The sequence below is a fragment of the Tinamus guttatus genome, unplaced genomic scaffold (genome assembly GCF_059628265.1).
Source record: "Tinamus guttatus ecotype Peru unplaced genomic scaffold, ASM5962826v1 Tinamus_guttatus_pri_ptg000524l, whole genome shotgun sequence".
In the NCBI taxonomy this organism is placed as follows: domain Eukaryota; kingdom Metazoa; phylum Chordata; class Aves; order Tinamiformes; family Tinamidae; genus Tinamus; species Tinamus guttatus.
In genome coordinates this window covers 1,411,673-1,439,432 of record NW_028289058.1, presented here as the reverse complement: position 1 = coordinate 1,439,432, position 27,760 = coordinate 1,411,673, and the positions used below count along the sequence as shown (strand labels likewise).

Sequence of the window (27,760 nt, the reverse complement as noted above, 5' to 3'; positions counted from 1 at the left end):
TGATATTTGTAAAGATATCAAGAGGAAAAAACTTACCAAAGAGTTTACAAATCCAACAAAGAATCAAGGTTTAACACAAAGCACTGAGAGCAGATAAAGTCTGTGCCCAGTTTAGAGACCTTACTGCAAATGTATGGAAGAATTGATAGTGGTGAGGGAAGGATAGGAATCTATACAGATACTTTGCAAGGACAATTTTATTATTTTAAGGAAAGGTGAGAATAGCATTAGAATGACAGACTTTTCACTCTGCCCAAAAATATGATTCATACCACAATAGGAATTAGTAATGTAAGAATATCTTTTAAGCAGAATAATGTAATCCTGACAGGTATCTCTAGAAATAACTAATCTCTGAAGCATAGAGAATGCATTTCCTATTCTCTGCACAATAACTATAGGCCAAGCAAAATCTGACACATTCAGTGAGCCATATTAGATTGCCCCAGCTGTCTCCTCTATGAAGGTGTGACCTGTTTCTCAAAGTTTCATGTTTGATTGTCTACAAAAGAAAGACCCGAAATACACAGATGTGTGCAGCATCTCTGTTCTGCCTGTACCTGCACTAAAAACAAACCCCCTTTCCCACCACCACCACCACCACTCATTCACAGGCAGCAGCCAACACCTTTAGCTGAGTTTGTAGGAAAAATCTTAGCATAACAGGCCATCCACTTAAATAACCCCCTGTCAAAACTGTGCTTCCTAGCCACTGAACTCCTCTGGTGGAGTCTTCCACTTAAACTGCCTTTATCTTGGTTCTATGATCCAACAAAAACACCAGCTCTGGTAACACGCAACAGCCAGCTAGCTGATCCTGGAACTGAAAACAAACAGCTGAAAGCAAACACCAAGCAGCTAACTGAAGAGAGCAGAGAAAGTGCAAAGAAGCTATAGAGCTTCACGCTTAAACAAAGCCAAGACAGACCTTGGGCTAGAGTGATCCAGTGCAGTGAAAGCTACTGATTACGAAGGCAATATTTTTGCAAAAGAGAAAACCACCAGCACCTGCCAAAATCAAGACGTGGACCTCACGGCACATGCTAATATACACGCAGAAGGACAGGTCTGGCCCTGCACAGGAACTGACAGGGAACTTAAACCCACGTTCTGTAAACACATGTAAAGAATTGGAGGCAAAGTGATGGACAGTGAACTGCCGCAAAGCTTTGGAAAATGAAGGGTGACATTTGGAAAAGCTAAAAAACTAACAAGTCTTTTTCTTTAAAAAGAACCAAATAAGTCTCTCGTCTTTCAGGAATATCTAATCTTCCTGTGAAACTGATGGGAGAAAACACTAGCCAAACTGTCTGGCATGGTTGCAGCTTAAAAAAAAAAAAAAAATCTTCATTTGTGATTCATGCTGTACATGCATCATCTTCACTTAGCTGATTTTCTGCATCAAGATCAACTTTGTTAAGGGAGTTCTGCATGCATATTTTTGTGTACATATTTACGCAAGCTTTTTTTTGTTACATACTTGGAAGACATCATCCAGCAGTTCTACTTTCCTCAAGCGTCTAAGTAATTGTCAGTCAGCACTTCAAGCTTTTAGAAGAATGGTATATTTGTCACTCAAATACAGAAAAAAACGGAGAGAGTAGCACACAAGTGTAATTCAAACCCTCTGCTAGTTTTACTTGTCAAAATAGGAAAGACCTTGACTGGAAAATTCTTGAAAAACAGATTTTATTTTTTAATAAATGATGTGGATGACAGCAGCCACTGATATTGCTTAGGGTTAAGTCAGAAATTCTTTACATATAATAAAGCCACATGAGGGTTCCTCATTAGTTGGCCTCTCATTAATGTATTAGAAATATAAAGTACGAATATCATCATTTAGATTGTACCAGTGGAAACCATTTTAAAGCGTAAATTTTTATGTGCAGGTCAATATTTGCAACAGTAACCCTTCTCCTTTGTAAGGGAGAGGTGGCAGTTGTAAATAAAATATTCTCAATTCAAAAGCGTTACCCATAGACTTCTCAAAATCTGCCACTATTGCTTTTCCTTAATTACAACTGAATAATTATCTGTGCAAAAGCTTCTCCGGATAACATCACAGAAAGCATATTTTTTCCATTTTTGGTCACACAGTTTAAGTTAAGCTTTCAAGGAAACAATAACACAACTTGGATCCCATAACTTTATGTATCTGAGACAAAAATGATCTGCAGCGAGTCCTTAAAATCCCCTGGCAGTCTTTAACATGTGATAGAGTCAAACTGAGCTGATGAAGCTATTTACTTTATGTCTTAGGGACCGGATATCCCGTTTCAGCATGTAGATAGCTTTAGAAATATCCAGTTTCCACAAAGAGCAGATTAAGACATTTTCCGTATATAATGCTACCTAAGCCACTTCTGGCGACTGGTTAGTCTTATTATTTGCTTTTCACTTGATTCTCCTTTGTTCTCTTTCTAACCTGTACACTTTCCAAAGCAGGGGAAGAGGCAGACTTGCATTATCTTCTACTTGCAAAGCACGTTCCTTGTCTTTCCTTAATCTCTTCTTCTCCAAAAGGCGCAAAGAAACTAAACCTAGAGCAGGCTTCTCCCCTCATTGAAATACCTGAGAATGACAATTTCCTACTTTGCCTCCTCAGAATCAGTCTAAAGTACCAGAGCTAAAACCATTAAAAAGAACACACAGCCAGAGAAAACATTTGGCCTTTGAAAAAAGAAACTTTCTTCCCAATGGGGCCTTGTGGTTTAGATTCTCTACACTGTCTATACCACAAATTACTGGGTTTTATCCCATAAGACAGTCACACAATACATACTGCTGTCTACCTACACCTGGAGGCAGAAAAATAAACTTTATACATTTAACAAGACCATCACTCTTAGATGATCATAATGCAATACAGAACAATAAATGCACATTAAATTTGTAACTGTAGTTGTAAATTTGTAATTGTCTGCTTTGCCATTTATCAATATCTTTTCCACTTCTTCCTGAAACAAATCACTGTCAAGAAATTAAGCTTTCATTTGCCACGATTATGAAGATTAATGATTAACTCAAATCCACAAGAAAAACAATTTTTTTCTTAAAGCATTAGGATGCTGCCATAGAAGAACTAACGCAGCCAGCAAAACAGTGAGATGACCAAAACACACACAAAAATATTATTCTCCTAAAATAATGTGTTTAGTGGTAAAAGCTGATGATCCAAACTTTTGAACCCGAAACACACAGAAAATACCAAACAAAATTAAAGACGAATGTAGGTACTGATATACAGTATTTCAAGGGAAAAAAAAATCATATTATAACAAACTTGCATCAGACTAGAATATAACCAAAATCAAATATTCAAGTTTCTTAACAGCTAACTGTTATTCTTTATCTATTTTAAATAGCAAAGAAAAATATGTAGAGTATTACTTGAAACTTTGCAGCATGTGAACTGAGTTAACACAGTCCTAACAGTGTCTACAGATTCATCTTTACAAATACGTGGATAAAGTATTAATCCTGTGCATTCAAAAACATTAGGTAGGAATCACTGATTTCAAATACTTGTCTTCACAGCACTGCTTTTGTTTTCCATTTTCTCAACTGTTTTCTTGCTGCCTTTCACAGATGTGTGCATGTCTGCACTAAACTGCAGCATGCATATGCAAGGTTCCAGGCTGTAGCAAGTCTTTGTGAAATACTTAAAACCAGCACTCTGTAATACTTCATGTCAAACAGCTCCCCACCATACCTAAACTGACATTGTAGGTTTACAGAAATCACATCTTATTAGCTAAAAGGACTATACGGCCAGTAACTGTTTTATTAAAAATAAAAACAAAACATTTCAACGTTTTACACCAGAGCCCATTGTCGAAGTGCTGTACTCACAACATAATGAATTCCTTTCTCTAAATGACCATGAAAAGTAGTCCACTTAAGACCCATATTTGTATAAACACCTTTTAAAGAAGGGTTATTTTGCTGCAACAAAATAGTAACGTGTTAATCTAGTTTCAATATTAACAAATCTCCCATCCAGCTAGCTATAAAATTAACTATCCTAATATTTCTGTGCATAAAAATATTCCAGATGTTTATTTTGAACTAGCTTGGGTTTTCTCCTTTCTCTCCACCTCTGATTTTTTGCTGCTATAGTAACTGAATGCAATACATAAAATAAAATGGTCTCTCTCTCTTCCTAAAGATGATGCACAGTTTTGTCAGTTGCGTAAAAACGGGCAAAACGCAGAAGATAAAAGTTCATTAAACACCATATACATATTTTCTACATTTATGCTTAAATATTGAAGTACTATCATCCCACTTGCAAAGTCAATAATACTGCTAATATATTTTAAAGCTTCCAGCTTTAGCTCCCAACATTTAGCAAGGGTTCCAGTTAGAAGTGTTGCTATCAAAGCTGTTCTAAGCATCTTTTTCTTCCTTCCTGCACAGTTAAGGATTGTTACTTCAAGACCAGAGAAGGAATCTAAGCATTATATACTTAGAGTATATATATATATACACTATATACTCCAGACAATACTGTAACAAAAAATTTTCCAAAAAAATGCACATTTATTGAGGTGGTTAGGCAAATTTTAGATCTAACAGCTGTTTAGCAGCCACGTAGCACACAAAACAATGTGCTATTCAAAAGCATAGACTGACTTGTGCATAGTAAGAGACCACACCTTCCAATCTTAGAAATTAAAATGAGAGGTGAGGATTTTGACAGTGATATTGCAAACAAAGAATCAGTTGGAAAATAGGGATTTATTAATCGTTATTTCTCAAAACAAAAATCTAAATAAAAACACCTTGACAAAGCAGAAACTGCGAAAGGATCAGAAGACAGGTAATCTAACATCACAGGTTATAAGCAATACTCGCTATTTCATCCTTCCATTGCAGTGGACTTAAGGAAATTGGTTTTGGCTCAAAAAAACAAGATTAATGTGATACTGTATAAAAGGAGAAATGCCTTGGGAAAGAGCCCAATGCCTCAGGGAAGATACAGCCTCAGCCTGCCAGTGAAGGAATCCAGTCCTGGATGAGCAAAGGCCAGAGCAATCTATACATTTATTATCTCCAAATCACTATAAATTACTTTTGTGATGTGATCTCTTAATTGATATGCTTGCTGCAGCCTGAACAAGCTTGGGCTCAAGCCTCCCCAACAGCTCCCAGTCATCATCAGGTAACAATTTCAGACTTTGTCCCTAGTCTTAAAATAAAACTGACCTGCAAGTAGTACATCAAGTCACAACAGTATTATAGATCAAGTTCCTGTTTACAAACCCTTTAAGAGTGCTGCTACTATAGAAGACAAGATTCTTGAAGTGCAAGAAAAATGCACTGTTAGTCAAAAGGATCTCAAAATGCAAAAGTTTCTGGAGATTATGAAGTCTCGACCTAGAATTTAAGACACTCTTTCTAATTGTGTGCTCTTTGCAAAAGCCATTTTATCATGAGATGCAATATATAATACCAATTCCAAACATACGACCTACGACCCTGATTCCAAACAAATCCTTGATGACAGGCAGGATGTCCCTGCAGGACAGGGCCATTGCTCTTCCAGTTCATGCTGGTTCTCAACACGGGTGTTAACCCAGGCCCAACATTTAGTTTTGCGTCAGGCTTAATAACCACTTTTTTAAAGTAATACTACCTTAAATTAAATGCAAAACCAATCAAATGTCATTTCATATGAAATAGAGAGTGTTCGAAAGAGCAAGGGCAGCTTTAGAAATCACCACATCCAGGCTACTACAATACAATGCCAAGAACCAATTAGTGGATGGTGTGGATGATGATGGTAGTAGATCCTTATGGTGGAAGATGAAGTAACCCAAATTGAAAGCAAACACCCACGTACACACTTTGAGCACATGCATTTAACCTTTTTCATCAGTCAATCAAGACGAAATACAATGGAAGCTAGTATCTCTTATTTTATTTTTCTAGAATAGATTTAAATCTATTTAATGAATGAGAATTTTGAATTAATACTGACCCAAAAGGCATCTAGTGTAGAAAACCTGAAGCATTAAAAACCCCAAGGGATTACAATGGAAACTGGTAATACTTTGTGTAATTCAGTTTCAATATAAACCTTTCAGTTTCCTGTAAGGGCATAACTTTTCTATTCTGTATACTTCACATTCATCTAAAGCTAAAGCAAAGGACCACTTTTTTGGGTTTTTTTGGTGGGTTTTTGTTTGTTTGTTTTTAATCTGGCAAATATTTCAGTCCTAGTTCTTATATATGCTTATATATGGAGATTTGCTAGAATCAGAAATACACTTTCATAATGAAAATTAAATTTTTAGGTATCAATCATTTGTATGGTATTCTTGCCACAGCATCAGAAGAACTGCCAAACTATGAATCTACTATACGTAAAAATGCTACTGTTTTAAATCTCTTGACATGGGTATAAAACTACTTACTCGTCTCGCAAAATAAATTCAATATTTTCTGGAGAAACCTGTCCTGTCACAGGATGTCTAAATGATGTGGTCTGTTGATTATGGCTGAAAGGAGAAAAAAAAAAGTTATTATTAAATGCTAAACTCTGCAGAATATATCCATGATTCCTAAGAGGCAGGTCTGCTTTTATTGAGATTTTTCTGATGCTACTCCAGAGATGAAACATTTCTTTGGTACTTTTCAAGCCAGAAGTATTTTCAGCTCCTCCTTGCATTCTTGTTCAATGTGCCAATGGCGCACTGCACTATTTAATTATTAACTAGGCTATTGTTTTAGAAACAAACTAGTTGCAATTCTTGCTTCAAGAGAGACACTTGAATTTCTGATTCCTGCTGCTAGATTTAAATACTAGCAAAGAAATCACATAATGTAAATTACTGTCTTACATTTCTATAAATTTCACGGAACATAAGCAGGAAAATGACGCAGAATGCTGCTAGAGTATATTCATGTATTATGATCATACTCAAAAAACGAAGTCCGTAATACAACTTATTAAATGTTTTTTATTTTAAAGAACCAAAAATGAACACACCATCCACCTCTGTTTCAAAGAAAATTTGGGTCTTTTCCTGTCATAATGCCCAGTCATTTCAAGTAGTCCAATTCTCTAGCATTGCAAGATGCCTCCCAGAAACAAAATGCAGCATACGCACATATTTTGGGTCTTCAAAATAACAAGTTTCCAAAAAGATGAAAGTCTTTCTGTAGAATTTAGGAAAGCTTAAAACAAAAACAAAGAAAACAATGCCCCCTCTCCCCATCACCCTCCCTAAAAATCAACAGAACATACAGCCTTATAACATCCAAATCTAAGCAGCAAAGGACACGCCTCAATAAGGAAAGCGTGTTCTAGAGTCTCTTCTAGCCCGTCACAAGAAGTCCCACTGACACAAGGAACCGAAGCCAGGCAGAAAATGCTGCTTACATGGCACGTTCTCACCCCTTTTCCAGTGTACCTTGCTACAGGAAGGCCTACGCCATCCACCAACGTAATGAAAGTTTCTAGTGATAAAACGAGAGCTGGGCAACTTATATTATCCCAAAAGGACTTTCTCCAGACCTGTCTATTACAGAAGTTGCAGCCATACAGGCACAAACAGCTGTGACCAGCCCATTAGGCTCTCAGTGACCCCACTGCATTAGCAGCAGTGCTCATCTGGCCTGCTGAGCAGTGGCCTCTAGCAGGGAAAGCGGTTAATGAGTATCCCATGAAGTCAGACACGAGAAGAGTGGCTAGAGTGTAATCCTGCAATGCTGCTCTCCATAAAGCGACCGTGATCTTTTTCTCCTAAATGTACTCAGGAATACTGTTCACACCCAGGAATACTGTCACACAGTCCAGGCAGTTTCAACCTAAAAATAGTTCCTTCCAAATGAGAACTGCAGCACCTTCGCTACTACCTAGGTTAGAACTACTAAAAAAAGCCCGGACTATTGCAACATAGCATTCATGCCACATAGAAAGCACTAGGAGTTTTTACAAATCTTAAGTTATCGTCTATGAAAAATCTTAACATACCTTCAGGAGATCAGTTACTACTGTCACTACAATTAGATTAAATATTTCCTGCTATTGAAATAAATGTAAAATGGATATTAGAAAGTTCTTAAATGTTTGAGCAATTGTATTTTGGGACATTTTTCTACTTTGAACCATAGAAGTAGAGAAACAAAAGCATATCTATATAAGACAAAGATGCCCATTTCACAGACAAGGAGAACACACATACAAGAACAACATTTTCTGAAGATCTGCAACTTAAATACTTAGAGCTTGCCTAGAAGGAGAGATATGATCCACAGGCACCAACAAGTAGCTTTACAGAACACAGCGGCTTATGTAAATTAAGCAGCGAGGGTTTAACTCTTTGCTTCATAGGACTCATCGAGAATAAAAAATACTATTCAAAACATGCTATAAAACAGATGGTGAATGCCTTGCAACAAGGAAACTCCCCTTAGCAGGAAAAGATTTCTCGACAACAAATTGTCTAGCAACACTATGGAATCCCCATCCTTAGAAATATTCAAAATATGCCTGGATAAGGCCCTGAGCAACCTAATCCAACTTTCAAGTTTGTTTCAAGCTGGCCTTGCTTTGAACACGAGTGGCTGGGCCAGATGCCTCCCAAGGTTCCCTCCAACTCACTACTCTATTCCTCTGTCATTTGCTCCTCCTTTTTTTGCAACTATCATTTAATTGTTACCATCCCCTTGAACCTTTTCCCATTATTTAAATAGACCTATTCCAAGCACCAGCACCTTGATTATAATGAAACAAATCACGATGTCACAGGAGAGACGTTTAACAGCGATTATAACAATAAAATCTCAATGATCTTGTAAACTAGTTATAGTGACACAGTTATCCTTCCTTTCCATGCACAGATTATAGAAAAACCTAGCACTACTGCTCTTCAGGCACAGAAACTTAACAAGCCCCCTGGGTAGTCAAACACCTGCATTTCCCCCAAACAATTTCTTCCTCTTTATTTAGTAAGACGCGTGTCCCAGGCAAAGCTTTTCCTGTTGTTAGGGACACTCATCATGTGCATGGATCTGTCTCATCCCCTCCCTATCCCTAGTTGGATTCCTTGATGTTTCACAGCATCAGTGAGGTTCTAGCAGTACTGAGGTCACTTGAATGTTGGGTTTCTTTTTTTCATAAAATTGAGAAACAAGCTGAAATTGGTTAACAGGCTTAGAAATTACTAGAGAGTGACCAAGTGCCCTATAATCCTGCAAACTTCATCTCTCCAGATATCAGGCCAAAGAATAAACAGGAGCATTGGCATCGCACTCCCTGAAACACACTAATACAAACAAACCACAATCCCCACAGCACGCACCTCTTCTTGCCGGCCAGCTGGTTGTGTTTACTGGCTTCAGTATTCCTAAAAGTTCCTGCATTAGTAACACACTGTTCCAGTGTACCTTGTGGTCACTTCTGAAACACTTCAAACTCTGGATAGTTTAAAGGACAGCTTAAACAACAACCAGCAAAAAAAAAAAAAAAAAAAAAAAAAAAAAAAAAAAAAAACCCACATCAACAATATTATTTCCTTCGGTTTGCATAATTCTAGACTATTATAAATAAGTTCCTCACTTCCCAACCTCATCCAACTAGTCATATTAGATAAAATGTGATGTATCTCTTCAAATTAAATGCTTTTACAAAGGGAAGTATTTATTCCTGTAAAATATTAAGTATAAAATTGACTGAAGTACTCCTGAAAGAAACCCAACATCAGGCTTTTGCTACAGGGAAGACTAGCAACACAAGACCATCTTCCCTACAGTAAGGAGCATAAATTAATATATTCTTTTAGATTAGTTCTTCAGAGCTCTGAGTTACATAAATACTAGCTACTTTCTTTCCAAAGAGACTCAGCACTTGCAGAGAAGAAACAGGGAGCGATGCAAAAGCCACCACCTCAGAGTCAGCTCCCAGAGCCCTCCTGCTGGCCCCCATGGAGCCGCCTCGTGGGTAGCACGCACAAATGCACCATATTGGCAAGAACCTCTCATTTCAGAGAGGGTTGTCACCAGCTGAAAAGCATTATAGCTGCCACCGCCATTAAGAAACTTCCCAAAGGTCACAAAAAGTGGTATTTGCACTGTCACTTAAAAATAAGAGCAATAATGCATTCATTCCAACATTCAATTAATACAGTATTATAGGTGACCCTGCGTGTGCTGTGAGGTTGGACTAGATGATCTCTAGAGGTCCTTTCTAACCTTAATGATTCTATGATTCTATTATGAGTCATCAAGCATCAAATGTGGCCTTTTATACACCATATGAAATGCTTCTGAGCATAACTATAAAGCAACTATAAAGCTGATAAAAATTTACTAAAAAAGTATGGTGTTTACCCAAATATTTCTATATACGGTTAGCCAGGCATGCTCCCACTGTGTAGTGAGATACACAAGATAATTCATAGCTTAAAACTAACTTCAGTAAACACTTCAGGAATTAGAAGTGTAAGATGCATTTAAAAAAATTCTGGGAGTGGGGCAGGGCAGGGAGACTGTATAATGCAATATGCTTAAAAATGCTACTGGAATTTCTCTGCTTGGCTGACTTGAGGCCATTGAGTATTCTGCATGTCCATGAAGATGTTTCTCTGTAGATTTTTTCCTTGACAAAGTTGGATTAAGGTCCTTGGCCACTGATGTAGGTGTAACAATCCTTTCTTTATGCTGCAGAGTTAATTTTTAAAGAGATGTTTTCTGGATAATTTCATAAGCTATAAACATATTCACACTAACATGTCTATAGATTTAGACGCAAGCATCCTCTTTGGCATCTATGCAAGGGAAAATATGGTAAATATATCTCCATGTACTCTAATAGATAACATTTCTAACAACCAAAAAAAGATACTAAGAATTTCAGTGTACTGAACGCTTGGAAATCCCTTTTTTTTTTTTTTCCCCGCCCGCTTTTAGCACTCATATGTAACTCAATGCAGAAACCACAAGGCAAAAAACCTAGCCAATGAACTGAAGAAAGAGCATGCAATTATTTTCAGTCACTTAGTGCCTCCTCCCCAACCTCACAAAGGTTCTGTAATCACAGACATCAAATGACAATGAGACCCATGAGAATGGGTTAATAGCAATGTACATTACTAGCATAAATGACACTATCTTCAGTGCATTAAATGTTTAAGTGAGTGAACAAACCAGATCTATCAAATTTATGATAGCTCCACATAACCACGGTGTGCCATTTCTTGATTCAACACTCATACTGCACCAGCAGAAGGTACAAATTTATTTGAGCAGAGCTTTGCCATAAAATAGGAGCAGACAGCTATGAGAAAAGCTGCAGCGAAAACAACAGTCATGGAAGAAGCGTTGCACTTTTTTTTAGAGTCACCAAACAGACATATTCATGGTGCCCACACAGTCAGCTCAGGATGAGCTGGTAGAAGACAAAGCTGACGACAATATGAAGATCTAGTGACTAAGAAGAATAGCATGGGGAATATAAGAGAACCATTTTCGCTCTCAGTCTCACACATCGCTTTAGCTAGCAAATGCATTTTTAAAGCTACTTTGCTGGTTCTGCACATGGTGGTTATAAGCTTTTGCTTATATTAGCCAGCATCGATATGCACTGCTGGAGAGCATACAGTCACATCTGCGGACAGCATGTATCTTTGAAATCAGTTCTGAATTAGAATTACTGTGTTATCCACATTATCCGATTAGGAAAAATGAAAAAGTCTTTCCTGAAGTACAGGAAAAGTGCTATTATTCTTAAAAGTAACTGGAAGAGTGAAGCTATTCCCATATTTCACAGTAAGCCTGGAAAACAAAGCTCAGACAACCAAAACAAGAATTGGCAGAGGCAGCAAGGTCAGGCTCCTTAACTTTGGCTCAGGAAGGAAAGCTGCAGCAAAATCCAACCAGCAGACAGCTCTTGCAACCCAACTAAATATAGTGGAACTATCAGCTGCATTCCTCTTTGCCACTTGAGCAGGATGCTGTCCCTCCATCTGGTTCTCATCGTGTAGCTCCGCTGGCCTGCAGCCCCCACTAGAGCACTTGATTCTCGGCATCATGAAGCTGGTGCAGATAAGGCCTCCAAGAGTACAATGGCACTGCTGGGCGCCTGCTTTATCTCCAGTATCTCCCCAGCCTACACAGGTCTGGAATAGAACTTACGCTGCTGAGGGTCAGAGAAATGTGCCCTTAAATAAGACCTTGCCCATGGAGTCTGAGCATGACTGCTCCTTTGACTGAGAAGGCCTCTCTCACCTCTACAACACCAGGACAACAGCAGCTCTCTGCAGTCTCCCCAGCCCAGGCTGCAAGCAGAGGGGCACAGCAGAGCCAGGCCTGTACCTGGGAGCATTGCAGGCTGCATATCGTGGTGCACAGGTGGCTTTCCTACAGTGGGACAGCGCATAGGCAGCAACACAGCCGCAGTGAGAGAATCGGGCAGCACGCGAGCTCCCACGCGGCTGAAGGGCCCTGCCGTGAGGACACGCAGCGCTGGGTAGGATTAGAGAGTGTGAAAGAAATTCCTAAACTTTTTCAGATCCTGTGTTAAATCCTTTCAGTACCAAGCAAGTTTCTACCAAGCACGTGACTGAAACTTGGCAGCTCTTAAAGTGAAGTAACTTCACATGAAATAATATTTGTTCTTTAGGTAATTATTTAACAATAGCTACAATGAGAGAATGCCCTAGAAAAATATATTTTCCAGCTACAAAAAGCTTTGTAATCTTTTCACAATGTAGGTATTAAGTAATCCTTCATCATCTTTGCGAATTAGAAGGATAGTTTTCCCTTCTGGTGGATTACAATTGAAAATAACGTGCTCCCAAAACACTTAGGTGAACAAAGCCGGAACTATGAGCTAGACGCTCCAAACTAAATTCAGTTCAGTAGTGCAGTAAAAGTGTTCTTGCTAAATACTACTTTTTAAAATGCCAAAAAACACAAGAAACAAAAACACAGGATATTATGTGTAATATGTTTCATAAAGAAGATAAGAACCAGCAGACCACCTTCAAGCTTTCAGTCACCTTTTGTTTAGTAGTTATAGAAAACATAACATTGTTTAGATGAATTTAAGTGGATAATCTAGCACTGCAATTATTTCTAAAAAGAGATGCAATATGCTCTTTAGATACTGAATATTCTATACAAGTCAAACTACCAACAGACAGCAACAATGCAACCATTTTCTCAAGAAACCATTTTCTCAGGATCTTTCCCTCCTCTCCAAATCTCTATCTGAATTTAGAGCCATTGAAAGCAAAGCTATATCTTACTTCCACCTCCTTGATCAGTGTCCCACTATATTAAAAAAAAAAATCAGTAAATCAGTTCAACTTTCAAAGATGTTCTTAAATTTACCTGCTTTTCACTCTGTCCAACTGCAAAGCGCATTACCTTCTTCTGAAGCAGTTACAAATGGGAGAATAATTCATCTGCTCAGCAACTCACTTGGTCTGTCACTTCTCTGCTTGAAATCCACAAACTTGGGAAAAAGCTGTAACTTATAGCAATAACCATAACAAAACCAGAAAAGAATTAAAACCGATGTGTGAAAGATAGCTAGCTGTGACTCCCTCATCCACATTCCTCTGGGACTTGGAGAGCCAAGGCTTCAAAACAGAAAATGACTCTTCATTAGAGAACAGTTAAGTAACGGGACAAACCCTGTGTCATTTCCTCTTGAAAAACTCTGTTTTTCTGAATATAGAAACTTGATCTCGGATGAAAACCCATGTTATTTTCTCTCAATTGTGTGTAAGAACTAATCAAGCTCATTAATTACTCTGAACAATGCTTTACCATATTTATTTTTTTCTGATAAAGTGACTAACAAATTACACTTATTCTCTTAACATAATAGACACTGAAACTACGCTGCTTAACTACATATATAAATAATACAGAAAAGAGTAGGAATTTGACTGATCTTTATGAAATACGTCATTACTGATTCACAGGGCAATCGTGCTTAAAGGTTAAATTTATCACTTTGACAACATAGGGTTGAAACAATTTCACTTCATTCAGCAATAACATTTCAGTCATTTTAGGGACTGGATAAGGAATCTGTACATCGCAATGGGGTTTTGCCCCAGGAGGAGAGAAAAAAAAAAAAAAAAGAGAGAGCGAGCTAAGTGGCTATGTGGCTTAAGTTTGTAAAATCAGTAGTGTAGTAATGATTTTCTAAAACCATAAGATGATAGTTAAGGGTTTGGGCACCGGTTCACAGGGATTTGGGACAATGCGAATCAGATCTCAGCTGTGAAGCACTTTTCTTGTATGACCTTACTGAGCAATCCTTTTTTTTTTTTTTTTTTTAATATAAAACCATCACTTTATTATAATTTAAAACTCTGAAAAGACAGGCAAATGCCAACTGAATTGGCATTTTTAACTCATTTTCAGCTTTCTACTGCAGTCCGTATAAGCAAAAATATTTATTATTTCTCTGTATTTGCAAGGATTACCACAGTCTCCCTGTCTGGGATTCTAGAGAAGTGCAGCAAAACTAGGAGGCAAGAACTGGTTGCAATTTCTGACTGTAGTTAGACAGGACACGTTGCTGCCTGCCAAGTGTAATTGTTCGTAGATTTACAGAAATAGTAAAGATGAAAGCTTCCTCTTTACAAGATTTATATCCAATACAAAAAAAAAAGCTTTATTCTGAAAAAAAAAATTTGGTTACGTTAATTATTCTTTTCACTTCAAACGCTAAGGTGTGGGGGAAGGAGGCTTGTATAGTGTGAAGTATCACACTACAAGAAGATACAATCCTAAACAAATATGTAACAGCTTAATGCACCAAGATATCCAGAAAGCAAACTCAGCAAAGTTATCTGTCAAGGTTGTCACGGCAGTTTAACAAAATTGAAGCAGTCAAAAGCATCCAAAAGCTTGTACTTCCTCATGGAAGTCTCAAAGGCAACTTGCACTCTACAATTACTCCTTTCATACATCACTTAATAAAAATCTCATTCTTTCTGTTCAAGTACTTATTTCCTAATTAGTATTATCTTAATTCACCCTGGTATGGCATACAAGTCATGGCAATGAGATTTCAAGTGCAGCCTAAAATAAACTAGAATTTGCTTGCTTTTCCAGGTGGTATAGCATGCTGTCATTTTATTACTGTCAACTTTTTCAAAATCTAAACTAAATCATATCATCAGTGATGCCAATACAATAAATGAAATTCAGAAAAGTACAAGTGACAAGATCCATTCCCCTCAAAGTATCACAGTAAAAAGACATAACTACATTGTAATGCAACAGGAAAAAAAAAAAGTTTCTAAATACTGTCTAGGAAAAGCAAAATAACCAATTCTCCGTTACCTGTATGAAACAGATAGCATGTCTGTTTTACACAGAGTATTCTGAGGCTAGAATATCATATATATCATTATCTCTAGTTTTAAAAGCTCTGACCAGTAACCATTTTCAGACAATTCTCAAGTTCTCCAAACATCACATCATTCCTTTGACATGAGTAGGTCCCAGATTTCCTCCTCCTTTCTTAAAACATTAAGTAAAAGCAGCTCAACCTTTCTCTCACCTTGAATAGGGGACCTGATCCTACATATCTTTCTCTATTCTCATTTGAAATGTGTGTATTGAAATAAATACAAATTTTAGCTGCATGAGAACTAAAAGCAGACATGAGAGCTGTCATGTTGATATACAAGAAAATGACAAAGGAGAGTTCAGGTGAATAAACAAACTAGAGTCTGATTTGGAAGTAGTCTGGAGTATTTTATGGACACAAACTAGAGAGCCTCAACTTTTGCTTTTAGGAACTTGATTCCCCCAAAAGCAATAAAATTGAGCAAAGGCCCAATACTAATGTTTCTGAGTCAGCACACTATACAGACAAGGGAAAAAAAAAACAACCCCCACACTATTCGCATTCCTGTTTCTCCTAAGAAAATAAACAGGATTAATGCTTTAAAAGATACAAACAGCTGCTTTACTGAAACTGGATCTCCATGGCTTCAATTTATGTATTTTATTACTAGTGTTATTGGCTAGAGTGCTGGAGTACTTCCTGTTAACTGGGGGGACCCAAATTCCACCACCCTTCAGAAGACACCTGAACTACCTGGCTGCAAAAGCTGAGCCACTGCACAGGAAACTCTGACGTTAACAGTGAGAACTACTTCCTGCATTTTACTTTGAACAGCCATTACAGTAAATTAAAATTAATCTTGATATTGAGGCCAGGAATCATGTTGCTCAAAAGTCCTCCCAGAGAGATTTTCTGAAGAAAGAAAAAAAAAATACAGGAGAACCATTTTATTTAAGTGATCTTATCTCCCATCCACAAAAACACATATTTGAAGATCATGGCCCCTTTTTAATGCTACCTCCTGTTACAATTAAGAACTGAACAGATTTTTAAAAGCACAGCAAAAAATCCATACAAGTGCTTTCTAATACCAATTATTTTTTAAAAACTAGGATCTTTCATCTACTGTCAAGTGGCAGTATCAGCAGTATGTGCATGAAGCTCATTTTTCAACTACTGACCAACATTAGAGAAAAACTTACTCTACATCTTGTTCCTCAAGATCATTAATATACCTACCAAAAAGCAGATAAATGGAAACAACGGAAACCTTTGAAGGACTGTACCTTAAGCTGCATTAGCTCAGTACTTACATGACCTATTACAGCTACTACAGGAGTTTAATGCTAGGGAGCACACATTACACTCCTGTGGAGTTGGTATGTCCACATATAACAGATGAGAAGACTATAAATACCTGGGATATGTATCATCATCTCTATTATCATCTAACACAAACTAAAAAAAAAAAAAGAATATTGCAGACCACAAGCCACTTCATTTCATACCATAGTTACAGCATCACATGGTTTCAACGTCAACTAACTTCCATAAGCAGCATTTTGATAAGGCAGATGTCACACATTTCACTATCTATTATCTGGTTTCTGTAGAACTTGCATTCAGTCAAAATAACAGGGTGTATATGTCATATGTACTTGGAAGCAATGTCACTCCAATGTAATTTACTCACTGGAACCCACAAAGTTCATTTAAAGCTTATTTTGACAGGTTTTCTCTTACCACAGATTTTCTGCGTATATGACTATCACTGTTGATTGTAGTCTGGATTGCTCATAGCTGTCTACACTTTAAAAGCAGCAAATCTGGTGCTGGCTATTCCAGACATCAAGTACAGTGTAGGAACTAGAAATTTTATGAATTTTCATAACATTTTCAAGGCAATTAAAAATTTTAAATTTCATTCAATCTCCAAATTATTTCATTCAATCTCCAAGGCAATTAAAAATTTTAAATTTCATTCAATCTCCAAATTAAATTTCATTCAATCTCCAAATTCTCAGTGAGAAAGGCAAATGACATGGCAAAAGACAGTGCCCAGATCACAGGCTTCAGAGCGCTTTCCCTTGAGAAAACGACAGCAATTCCATCAACTAGAAAAGTCATACGAGTACTGCAAGTATTTTCCTTGCTTCCTAAACTTCTACAAGGAGATCACACAGAATCAAAGAAGGGTTGAAGTTAGATGATCTCTAGAGGTCCCTTCCAAGTCCACCACCCCTGCTCAAGCAGGGATACCTACAGCACGTGGCACAGAGTGGCATCGAGGTGGGTTTTGAGATGTTCTCTTTTGTTCCATGAGCTCTCCAGTATTTCCTGGAGCTGCAGATAATTCCAGCTCTTCAAATTATTCTGTGCTCTTGACACAATAACTAATATAACCATATTGTAATCATATTATAACCATATTACAACCACGTATAAGCACTGTTATATGGTTCTAAAGCTTCTATAATCAAGATCACTATATATTCATAAATTCAAGAAACCTGAAATGAAGTACTGGCTCACCTCTCAGCCTGCTCTGAAGCAGGCTTTTTAAAATGAAATAAGGTACTTAGAACTCTGAATGTAGGGCACTAGCAACAGCACTTTTTTTCCTACAAATTAAATCTCAGTGGTATCAATTACCAGATTTCTCAAGGAATAATTAAAATGGGACTCTCAGTTCAGTCTTGACACTGCTGTTTCTCTTAGAACCTAAGAAAACAGGCTTTTAGAAAACTTTTCAACTTATTGTTCTAAGAGGCTCTTTTTGTTCTATTACTTTCAGACATCCCTATCTCCAAACATTGTAATAACACTGCACATCTGTTTCTACAGGCCCTCCCAACCCCAACCTCTCTAAACTATTCTGCTCCAAAACGGATTTTCCCTTTGCACTACGTTTAGCCCAATCAACCTTTCATGTTACTAGAAGCCAAACAGACTGCACAGATGTATTTTATCTTCTAGGAAACATCTAAAGTTCCAGGTACATTCATTCTAAACTCAAAAAAAAGAAGTATTTTCTATTGTCTTTCCCCAGTCTTTGTTGCTGAAACATCTGCAGCAAGATGGCACTGACATACAGAGAGGAAATCAGGGTAATCCTTTGAGGTCCAGCATGACTTGCTCTATTGGCCACTTCCCCCTTCTTGCTCACTTTTCTTTATCTTTGATCGCAGTACCACTTTAGCTATTTGGCTGTTTTCTTTTGCACACATTTTCTTATTGCTGAAAGGTCAGAATGACAGAAGAGGGAAAACTCAACAAAAGCATCTCATAATTTCTATTTTTTAAGTCTTGAGAACCAATTTTAATAGTCAATACTTCTAAATACACTTGAATAACATACTTGAATATACTTGAATAAAATATGTTACAACTAACTACAATTAAGGTACTTAAAGTTTATCTTCAGAAGCCTTAATTACAGAAAATACTGCTTCCTGATCACAAACTCCACTCTACTGTGCTGCAGGCAGCGAAGCACAGATTAAACTAGGACTTTTATTTTAAAATTCCTCCGATTAATTCCTCCCGATTTGTGCATGCTTTTGTCCACTCAGAATTTTGTACTTAAGTGTCTAATCAAATTACCATAACTGCCCAGAAGCTCATCTCCTATGGAGGACTAGGGAATGAAGTTGGGTTATAAACCCTTATTAGCACTATCCAATGTGAAATGTGGTTGTTTTACCTTAAAAGCAAAAATGCCGTCATTGCTGATGGGCTCACAAAACAACTTTACTTCACATTGCATATATACTCCATGTTAAAAGGAGCTTGGTTTTGAACTAATTCCTTCCATTTTTTTTTAAATGACAAACTCTCTATCTCCAGACAAGAAGACTAAATTAACCTAGTGTATTATGTGCAATCAGTATTCTGCACATTATTTCAATTAAGACATTTAGTAATGATTCATCACATTAAAATCTCATTTAAAGCAAACTAATTGTAACATGCACTAGGGCTACAGTAACAAAGGCAACTTTCTTAGTAAGAAAATAAAACACAGATGTACAAAATGATTATTAAGACACTCATAACAAGATGAAATAAGTAAAGTATATCTTGCCAATGAGGTAAAATCAATGCTCTGACAGAAGCTGCAAGTCCCAAGGAAAACACTGTCAGCATGTTTTGTTCATTCACCTCCCAAAAGCTTCATTAAGATCAGTACATTTTAAGAGTCTTTCAGACAAAGGGACAAGATCTTTACCATACAGAAGAGCGATAGCCTGAGCGTAACAGAGAACTACCATCTGTATCACCTGAAAGTCTAAATTACAGTACAAACATTATTTGAATTCAAAGACAAACTGGTCAGTAAAAATTAAATATGAAAGTTAATCCAATTTTATTTTTTCCCTAAAGCAACTTCCAGAACTTATGAAAGTATCTTGGATTTTAAGTTAGGTACATACAGTACATGGTAACAGGGACCAATATAACTAGACTACTGTTGCATGGAATGCTTTGAGACCAACACATATCTCAGTGCAAGTACCAATGCAAACTACAGTTTACATATTCCCTTACAACCTGTAAATCTCACTTTCTTAAGATCATTAAATAACTCCAACACGCAAATTGCATTTTTATCAAGTTTTCAGGCTAGAAAAAGCAAGTAAGTTTCTCTAAAGTAACTTTTTTCATAGAATCTTCCAAAAATGAATTTAAGAATTTTGTAAGCATAAGGAAATACTTTTAATGTAATGCTACTCTTTTTGTAAATAATTAAAACTTAGTGACTAAAAAACACCACAAGCCACAATGCTGTAAATGCAGCATGATATGCATAGACTTTTTATGCATACATATAACATTCACCTTCTATGAAAACAGTATACATACTCATGCCGTAAAAGGAAAGTGCCTGACAGAAATTAAATACACAGGATCTGTAGAGTAGTGTGAATTGTAATCAGCTGCATCAGCCAGTCAGTCCTAAGAATTTGGTCCTTCTGACCAAAGGAGGACAAAGCTTAAGACGCAAAACAAAGAAAAAAGCTTCTGAAGCAAAATCATCCAGACAATATTTCTTTACACAAAACATCAGGTTAAAAAAGATGTTTTGAAAGCCCAATAAAGAAATCCAGTTTTGTGCTGAAATCCTTTCTGAAACATGGTAAACGTTCATAATAGAGCTGAGAGTGGCAATTACTCACTTTGAAGTTGTCACTCAACTGTCACCATGACAACAAGAAAAATCTTTCCTTGTGTAGAGAAGACAACGAGAATTTTAATTACTGCCATTCATTCTGCTGACAGCTTGACCAAAAGAAAATTCTCCCCTCTGTAAGAAAAATACCAATTTAGGATTTCAAGAATAACTCTGTCATGAACAGATTAACAGTTTTTCCTCAGACTTCTTGTTTTTTATAGTTCTCCCCACCAAAAAAAATACATTTAACATTTGCTATTTACAAAATATTTTTGTGTGCATGAGTTTTAAGATGGCTGTTAGAATTCTTCTCATACCAATGCTGAATAAGTACTTTAAATCAGTTCAGTGTAAAGTGTAAAATGTTATCAGGGACCAACTCTTTGCAAAAGAATGTAGGCAAAGCCCCTGACAAGATAGATCATCCTTCTTCCAGCTGCCCCCAACAGCGTGCAAGATTTTAGTCAGAGGAAAAAAAGTGTCTTTCCCCTACTCCTTTTAAAAATATTTGATATACTGTTCTCAGGAAAACAAAACAAACAACAGAAACAAACCACACTGTGGATCCTGCGATCTTGAAGCATAACCCCCTGTATTCATTAGTCACAGTATATATAAGCAAGCTTGCAAATTAGAAAAGTATTTTCACTTCCTTACCTAAAACACACAAGGGAATGAAAAGAGAATCTCCTAATGTAAATTCTTCCTCCAAATTACAGAAGTTATTTAGTATAATCACGTGACAATTTTCTTTAAGAAGCTGGCAAATGGATACAGGTTGGTCATCTCACAATTTGCTATTATTTGAAGCTGTTCATGCAAATGTTCAAAAAGCCATTTTGTTATACATCGATGTACATATTTATAGAGTTGTAAAAGTGCATAATATTCACTGTGAATATGTGAATGAATGACATTTTGAATCCCTTGAACAAGTGAAAAAAGAAAAAAAGGTTCATGAGGTTCAAAGGCACAATGAATGGGAATAAATTCAAATTTTGAGGGACAAAGGAAGTTCGGATAAAAATTCTGAGTGCAGACTCTAGTCAAGGTAAATGATAAACTGCAATGAAGAAAGAAAACTACACAATGGAACACACACAAGCAGGAAAAGAGGAGTTCCTTATTCTGATAATGCAGGAGATATACATATAGATAGATAGATAGATAGATAGATAGATAGATAGATAGGATAGTATATCCTGGCTAGGAAATGTGGATTCAGCCTAAGAGAACACTCTGGGGAAAAAAGTTCCAAAATAAATATTCTTCAAGACGAACTCTTAAAAAGAATCAATACTGAAAAGCTTGAAGTTGAAGAATTTATGTCATTAATATAAATGAAAAATAATCAACTCAATAAAAATCTAATTTTATTTTGTTTAAATAATCGTGCTCTAAAAGTTAAGGGTCAAACGTCATATAATTTTTATCATCTGTGTGTTGTTTTCAAATCAAATTTCCTACAGGGACCAAATATCTCAGAATAGAATTATTTGAATCAATATCTTGAATCCACACTAGCTTAGCAAGGACAATAAATCACTAGCATACAATGCCTGAATAATAGAGGTTTTTATGAAATATTAACATAATCAATCCTTAGCACAACAGTCTCAAGTGATATCAATTGCCAGTATCACTTGAATAATCTAAACTTTTTCAGCAAGTGTTAGAATTAGCTATTTCTCCTGCAATTGATCACCCACTTATTAAGAAGAATATGTATACATTATAGATGTTATGATATAGTTATTCTGCTAAAATGCCTAACAAAAAAGATACAATTTTAAAATGAACAATCCACATTTTGACGCTAGCTTTTGAGTTATACCTTTAGTCATTGAAAATGTAATAAAAAGAGCAAGTACACACATGCATCTTCCTATTTCTATTAAAATTTGTTTCTGTAATTCTTCAGTTTTAACTAGTAGTTTAAATTAGGTAAGAATGGTACATCTTAAAATAATCTACATCTTAGATTAACTGCAAATAAAGGATTTCTGAAATTTATATCCGGTTTATGTAACTGCAAGAACTATCATTCTGCCAGCTACTTCTTTATTAGCTCAAATCACTCTAAATATTTTGCTGACTATTTTTACGCAGACTTTGACTTGTCCCTTTAATAATACACTGTCTACACATTATATGAAAGGGTTAAGAAGAATGACTCCAATGTCTCTCTTTTGTCCTGGGAAACAGATCTCATTTGTTAGCAATAACAAAAAATTCAACATAAAATGATTTGGGCAAAAAGGTCTTTTAAAATTTATTGATAAAATTATGAAGTGATGGAACACAGTATCAACTATCAATATGCACTTCATAATATTTAAGTGAAAAAAGTGAGCTAGTAAATGATTCTGATTTTATTGGTTGAATTACAAAGACCTCAAATCTGGCAATACATCAAATCCCATAAATGCCACAGTTTGTACTATACACAGAAGCATTTACCTTCTGAAATACCGAGAGCAGCAACTCAGAAACTATACCTTCCAGATACCAGTAATATTAATCATATTTATCAGACTATCTCCTTCCAACCCAAGGATTACTGAAATTATTTTGATCATCATCTGGTTTCCAGAAAGATCTTAGAACTACTTCCAAATTCAAGAACATCAAGTAGCATGGAAGTAGAAAAATGAATCGATCAGATTTCAAAGAGTGCAGAGATTTAGCATTCATTTTAATTCTGTGGAAAGCAAGTTCAAAATGAAAAGTAAAACTACCTCTTTCAAAACAGCAAAGAGAAAAATGATACCTTTTAAAGGTGTGTTCTATACTTAACACTTCTAACATTTACCGAAAAATTGCTTCACAACTTTACAGCACAAATACTTCTCCAAAGTGTGTTCAGACATACATTGCACCAGTTCTTTTCATGTAATGGAAGTTTTGACTCATGCATTCGAAACCGAATGCAGGTAAAATCTTTTGCTCTCAAAAAAACAAAATACAGTGTCCACGTAAGAAAATTCCTAAGTATTATCCAGCCATACCTTTACCACTGGGTTAAAGTTCCATGTTTTCAGATACCAGCATCAAAACTTAAAAGATCGATACTGGCAGTAAACAAGATGTGTTTGTTTCAAAAAGTACCAATGCCATTCAAGTACAGCACATGGCATGAAAATGGCGCTAAGTTCTCTCCACTTAAATGAATAAATAAATAAATAAAATCAGAAGCAGCAAAACAGATGAGCAAGCCATGGAGGTAGGAACGACAGTAGGTAGTTTCAGGACAGATGGACAGAAGCTTCATTGCTTCTTCAAATCGCACATGCATTGCTCCCCTCTCTCAAGCTTGGCAGCACTCTTCCCAAAGAGTTGGAGAGGATGCCTCTTAGGCAAAGGCTGATTTACCAATCCCTTCTAATTGAGGTAATATAGGAATTTTGTGTTCACAAATTCCGTGCAGCTTTGCAGATTCTTCATAGAAGGATTTCAGAAATCACCTTGACATCTATCTCTGATTCTCACCTTCTGCCCCCTTTTCCCTTTATCATCTTCTTTTTTCCCTTCTTTATCATGGAAATCTTCCTCGGGTCCCACATACATATGAATTCTCCAAACGAGACCACAAACAATGCACAAGCCATTTGCTTGAGCCCTGTCATGACATTTCTAGGTAAATCAACAGTCAAAGGGAAGCAACAGATGTAATTTTGAAACAAATAAATATGTTTTAAGGTCTAAAAGATCCAGGGTAATTACCAAGATAAGGTCTTGGTACCAATAACCCATGGTTGTTGCTGTAGCTGTGATTTCAGGTTTTACTGATATATTTTCACACCTTCACATTTAGAACTTTGAGTATCATATCTTTTAACGGCACAGTCTCAGGTACTGGGGTTGTCTTTGTTTGCCTGCTTTTAAAGAAATGTCAACTGGTACATTGGCCTAGTAAGGCCAACCCTTAGGCTCAAATCAGCCTTTCATTTTTTTTTTTTTTTTTTTAAATGAATTATATAAACTTTGGATCTGAGTCTAATGTCCCAACAGTAACAGGTCTTCTTTTTCCCAATTCAGTGGGCTCTTCAGCAGAATAATTCTGGCTACCATTCCATCTGGGGTTAATATGCTGCATGTGATGCAATGACAAAACGAATGAACTGTCAATTATAAACACCACATGGATATCCACAACTAAGAAAACACAACCAGTAAAGAGGTAAAAATAACAGCAAAGAATACATTCATGTATTGAGACCCTCACTCTTAGGGAAAGACAGACGGATGGAAAGCTCAACAAAGCTAGCGAGGCTTGGTAAAGTATTTCTTCAAAGCAAGTAGACCTAAACATTGAGTGCATTCCTGGCCATTTCAGTACTGCAGCAGAAAAGAATAAATGATGCAACTAACTTGCTACATATCTGCAATGGTTGTAACCTTTAAAAATTCAGTCCTGACTCAGAAAGTAGAGACTATTGGAGCATACTTGTGAACTATAAGCCATATACTACCTATCTTCCAGTTGACTCTAGAAGGAGGCCATATTGAGAATATTTAATACATTTTAGAACTTATAAACTACACAGTATAGTGACTTGAAAGCAACTTTAAATAGCCTACACTTAGTAAGCACAAACATTCAGTACTTCGGCATTAGAAAAAAATAAATAAATAAAGCTTGGAAAATTACAGCATTTAGGCATCTTGGGCTTTCAGAACAGCTTGTCCTTAAAAATAAGGGGTCTTTATTTGGGAGCTTTTAGCATTTAAAATACAGAAAATCATGACCCAGCAGGGTGCGAGTGGGCAGAAAAAGAATAGAGAGAAAAAGCACAACGGAGTGAAATCAAGGCCCACAGTACACAGCAATAGAAAAGTTTACATTAGCAAATCCACTGCCAATTTATCTAATGTTTCCAGCGCATAAAAATACAGCAGCCTGGCAAACAGCAGCAATAAATCATAAAAGAAAAGTATTCTGCCAGTGAAGCAACATAAAAGACTCCTAGCAGGTATTAATACATTAGTGTTACTTTTCTCGATTTGAACAATTCTGAATTTCAAACCAAGATCTACATATTACAAGCTGACATAGGCTACATACCGAATACTCCACATTTTAAAAGATTTATTATCCACTTATGGTAACACAAAAAAGGGAGAAAATAAACCTGCCTGTAACATTTCCACATGATTTTTCCTCTAGTCAGATTCTGAGCTACTTGATAGCATCTTTCCTCCTCCAAAAGCTCTATCAACACTTCTGCTGTTCTTCAGACCACCGAGCAGCTCACAAAAGCTGGAGCTAAAGCAACAGAGATACCTTACGAACACACATAAAAATCATTCTTAACTGAAGTCTAGTCAACCTGCAATACACAAATATTTCTCTAATCCATATACACATGCCAACTCTTTTCATCAGTCTGAACAATTTCGAACAGACAAACTCTTATGAACCATGTTTCTGAATCACTGACAACACTTGGAACCCATCTTCCCTTGCATCCTCCCAATGGAAAACCAAGGCACAATTAAAGACTCTGGAACTACAGACAATAATCTTCATCTTTTATTTACCCCCTCAGGCATGTTTTAAAACAGCAATACAGAAAAGCTGTAGGAAAACAAAGGGAAATACTTAAATCTTTCACTCTTAAGAGAACAGAAGAGAAGGAAAGAGTAAAAGCTAAAATTGGCTGAGAAAGACAAAATGCAATTAACTTTTTAATACAATAATAAAGGAATAATTACTCTTACACAACAAGAGTTACAAATACTGCAAATTATGCCGTATTTCAATTTAGAAATCCATGCTGAAATCTTTAACTGGTCAATAGCACACACAAAGAACAAATCATTGTCACTACAGCCATATTTTAATAGACATACAAAAGGAGTAAACTGGAAAAAAAGAATGGGTAGGGACAGATCTTACAACATGTCTTAAAAGCAAGAAAAACAAGCTCGAACTTGATGCAGTCTAACAGGAGAGCAAAGGAAAGGATTTTTTTTCTTTTAATGTGCTTATAATACACAGGCCAAAGACTACCATGACAGACAGGTCTCCAGCATTTTTGGGAAAGGTACAATAAAGTAGAGAGAAAGAGGAGACAGCAGGGATGATATCCCACTCCAGAAGAGGAGAGCCGACACAGGAAACAGAGAAGTAGTGTCAGCACTGCACAGCAAGACCCTGAGGAGAAAAATCAGGAATTGTCACAGCCAGCAAAATTTAATCCTAAGACACGCGTGAACCAAACTAGTGCTCAAGGCTGTCTTAGAACTACACAGGCCTTCAGTATGTCCTACCACCTAATATGTGCTTCTGCTTACTGGTCATCCGGGGCCCATCCTACCCAAGACAGGCTTGTTAGGGAAGTAGGAATAACTGCCATGATTTTGCACAGCCCTGACATCCTCCCCCGATGGGAACATAGTCCTCAGCTATTGCAATCATCTCCACTGGAGCTATATGATTTTAGTGACTGATTATTCTCTACCTGAAGTTAGTACTAAATGGAGGAGGGCTTCACTGATGAGAGCTGAGAACCTGAGATAAATTCTGAAGTGTTGGCATCATCAGTACTATCTGCATTGCAGTCATTTGATCAGTGCACAGAGGCATTAGGATTCTCATGCCAACAGGATCGATCCTCTGTTTGAAAGAGTAACTTAAATTTAAGGTAGCAATCCTCAACATATGAGAAAGTGGTAGTGTATTTTCCGCAAAGAATTAAAAAAATAATAACGAAAACATAAATAAATGTTCAAATTTAGGCTTATTTTCCCCAGGAAGATGTCTTTCTGCAAGACATTTTCACCTGGAGAACCTTCTTGAAATGAATTACAAGACTGATGAAACCAGATTAACAATGTCATAAATCATATCTCAAAGTAACAGCATTGAAAATGAGAGACTAAAAATAACCTATATCTTATTTGAATAGATATTATCTGTATTTAACAAATTGTTATAATTCAAGTATTAGCTGACGCTTATTCAAATTTAAGCATAAATCACTGTATCAGTTATTTTTTCCTGTAACCAATTCTTGCAAAAATAACACTTTTGAGCTAGGGCAACATCCTCATTTCTGTTTCAATAGGAAGTTTTGAATTTGCATTGCATGAAACTTGCAGATTGCTCCTTCAGATTTTCTACCAGCACCTTAGCTTTTTTTTTCATCCCATAAGCCATACTGTAACCAAATCCTATAGGCAACATTATATATATATATATATATATGTATATATGCATACATATATATATATATATATATATAAAATAGCAAACC

The 27,760-nt window shown here is 36.5% G+C and overlaps 1 protein-coding gene across 1 annotated transcript in view; it reads right to left on the bottom strand.

Annotated features, from left to right (window-relative positions):
• The window catches only part of PLEKHA7 (pleckstrin homology domain containing A7), a 113,774-nt gene that overhangs the window by 44,089 nt on the left and 41,925 nt on the right, over positions 1-27,760 (bottom strand). The window contains exon 4 of the mRNA XM_088533848.1: positions 6,423-6,506. Within this exon, the coding sequence (XP_088389974.1) occupies positions 6,423-6,506 (84 nt within the window). The remainder of the gene's footprint in view (positions 1-6,422; positions 6,507-27,760) is intronic.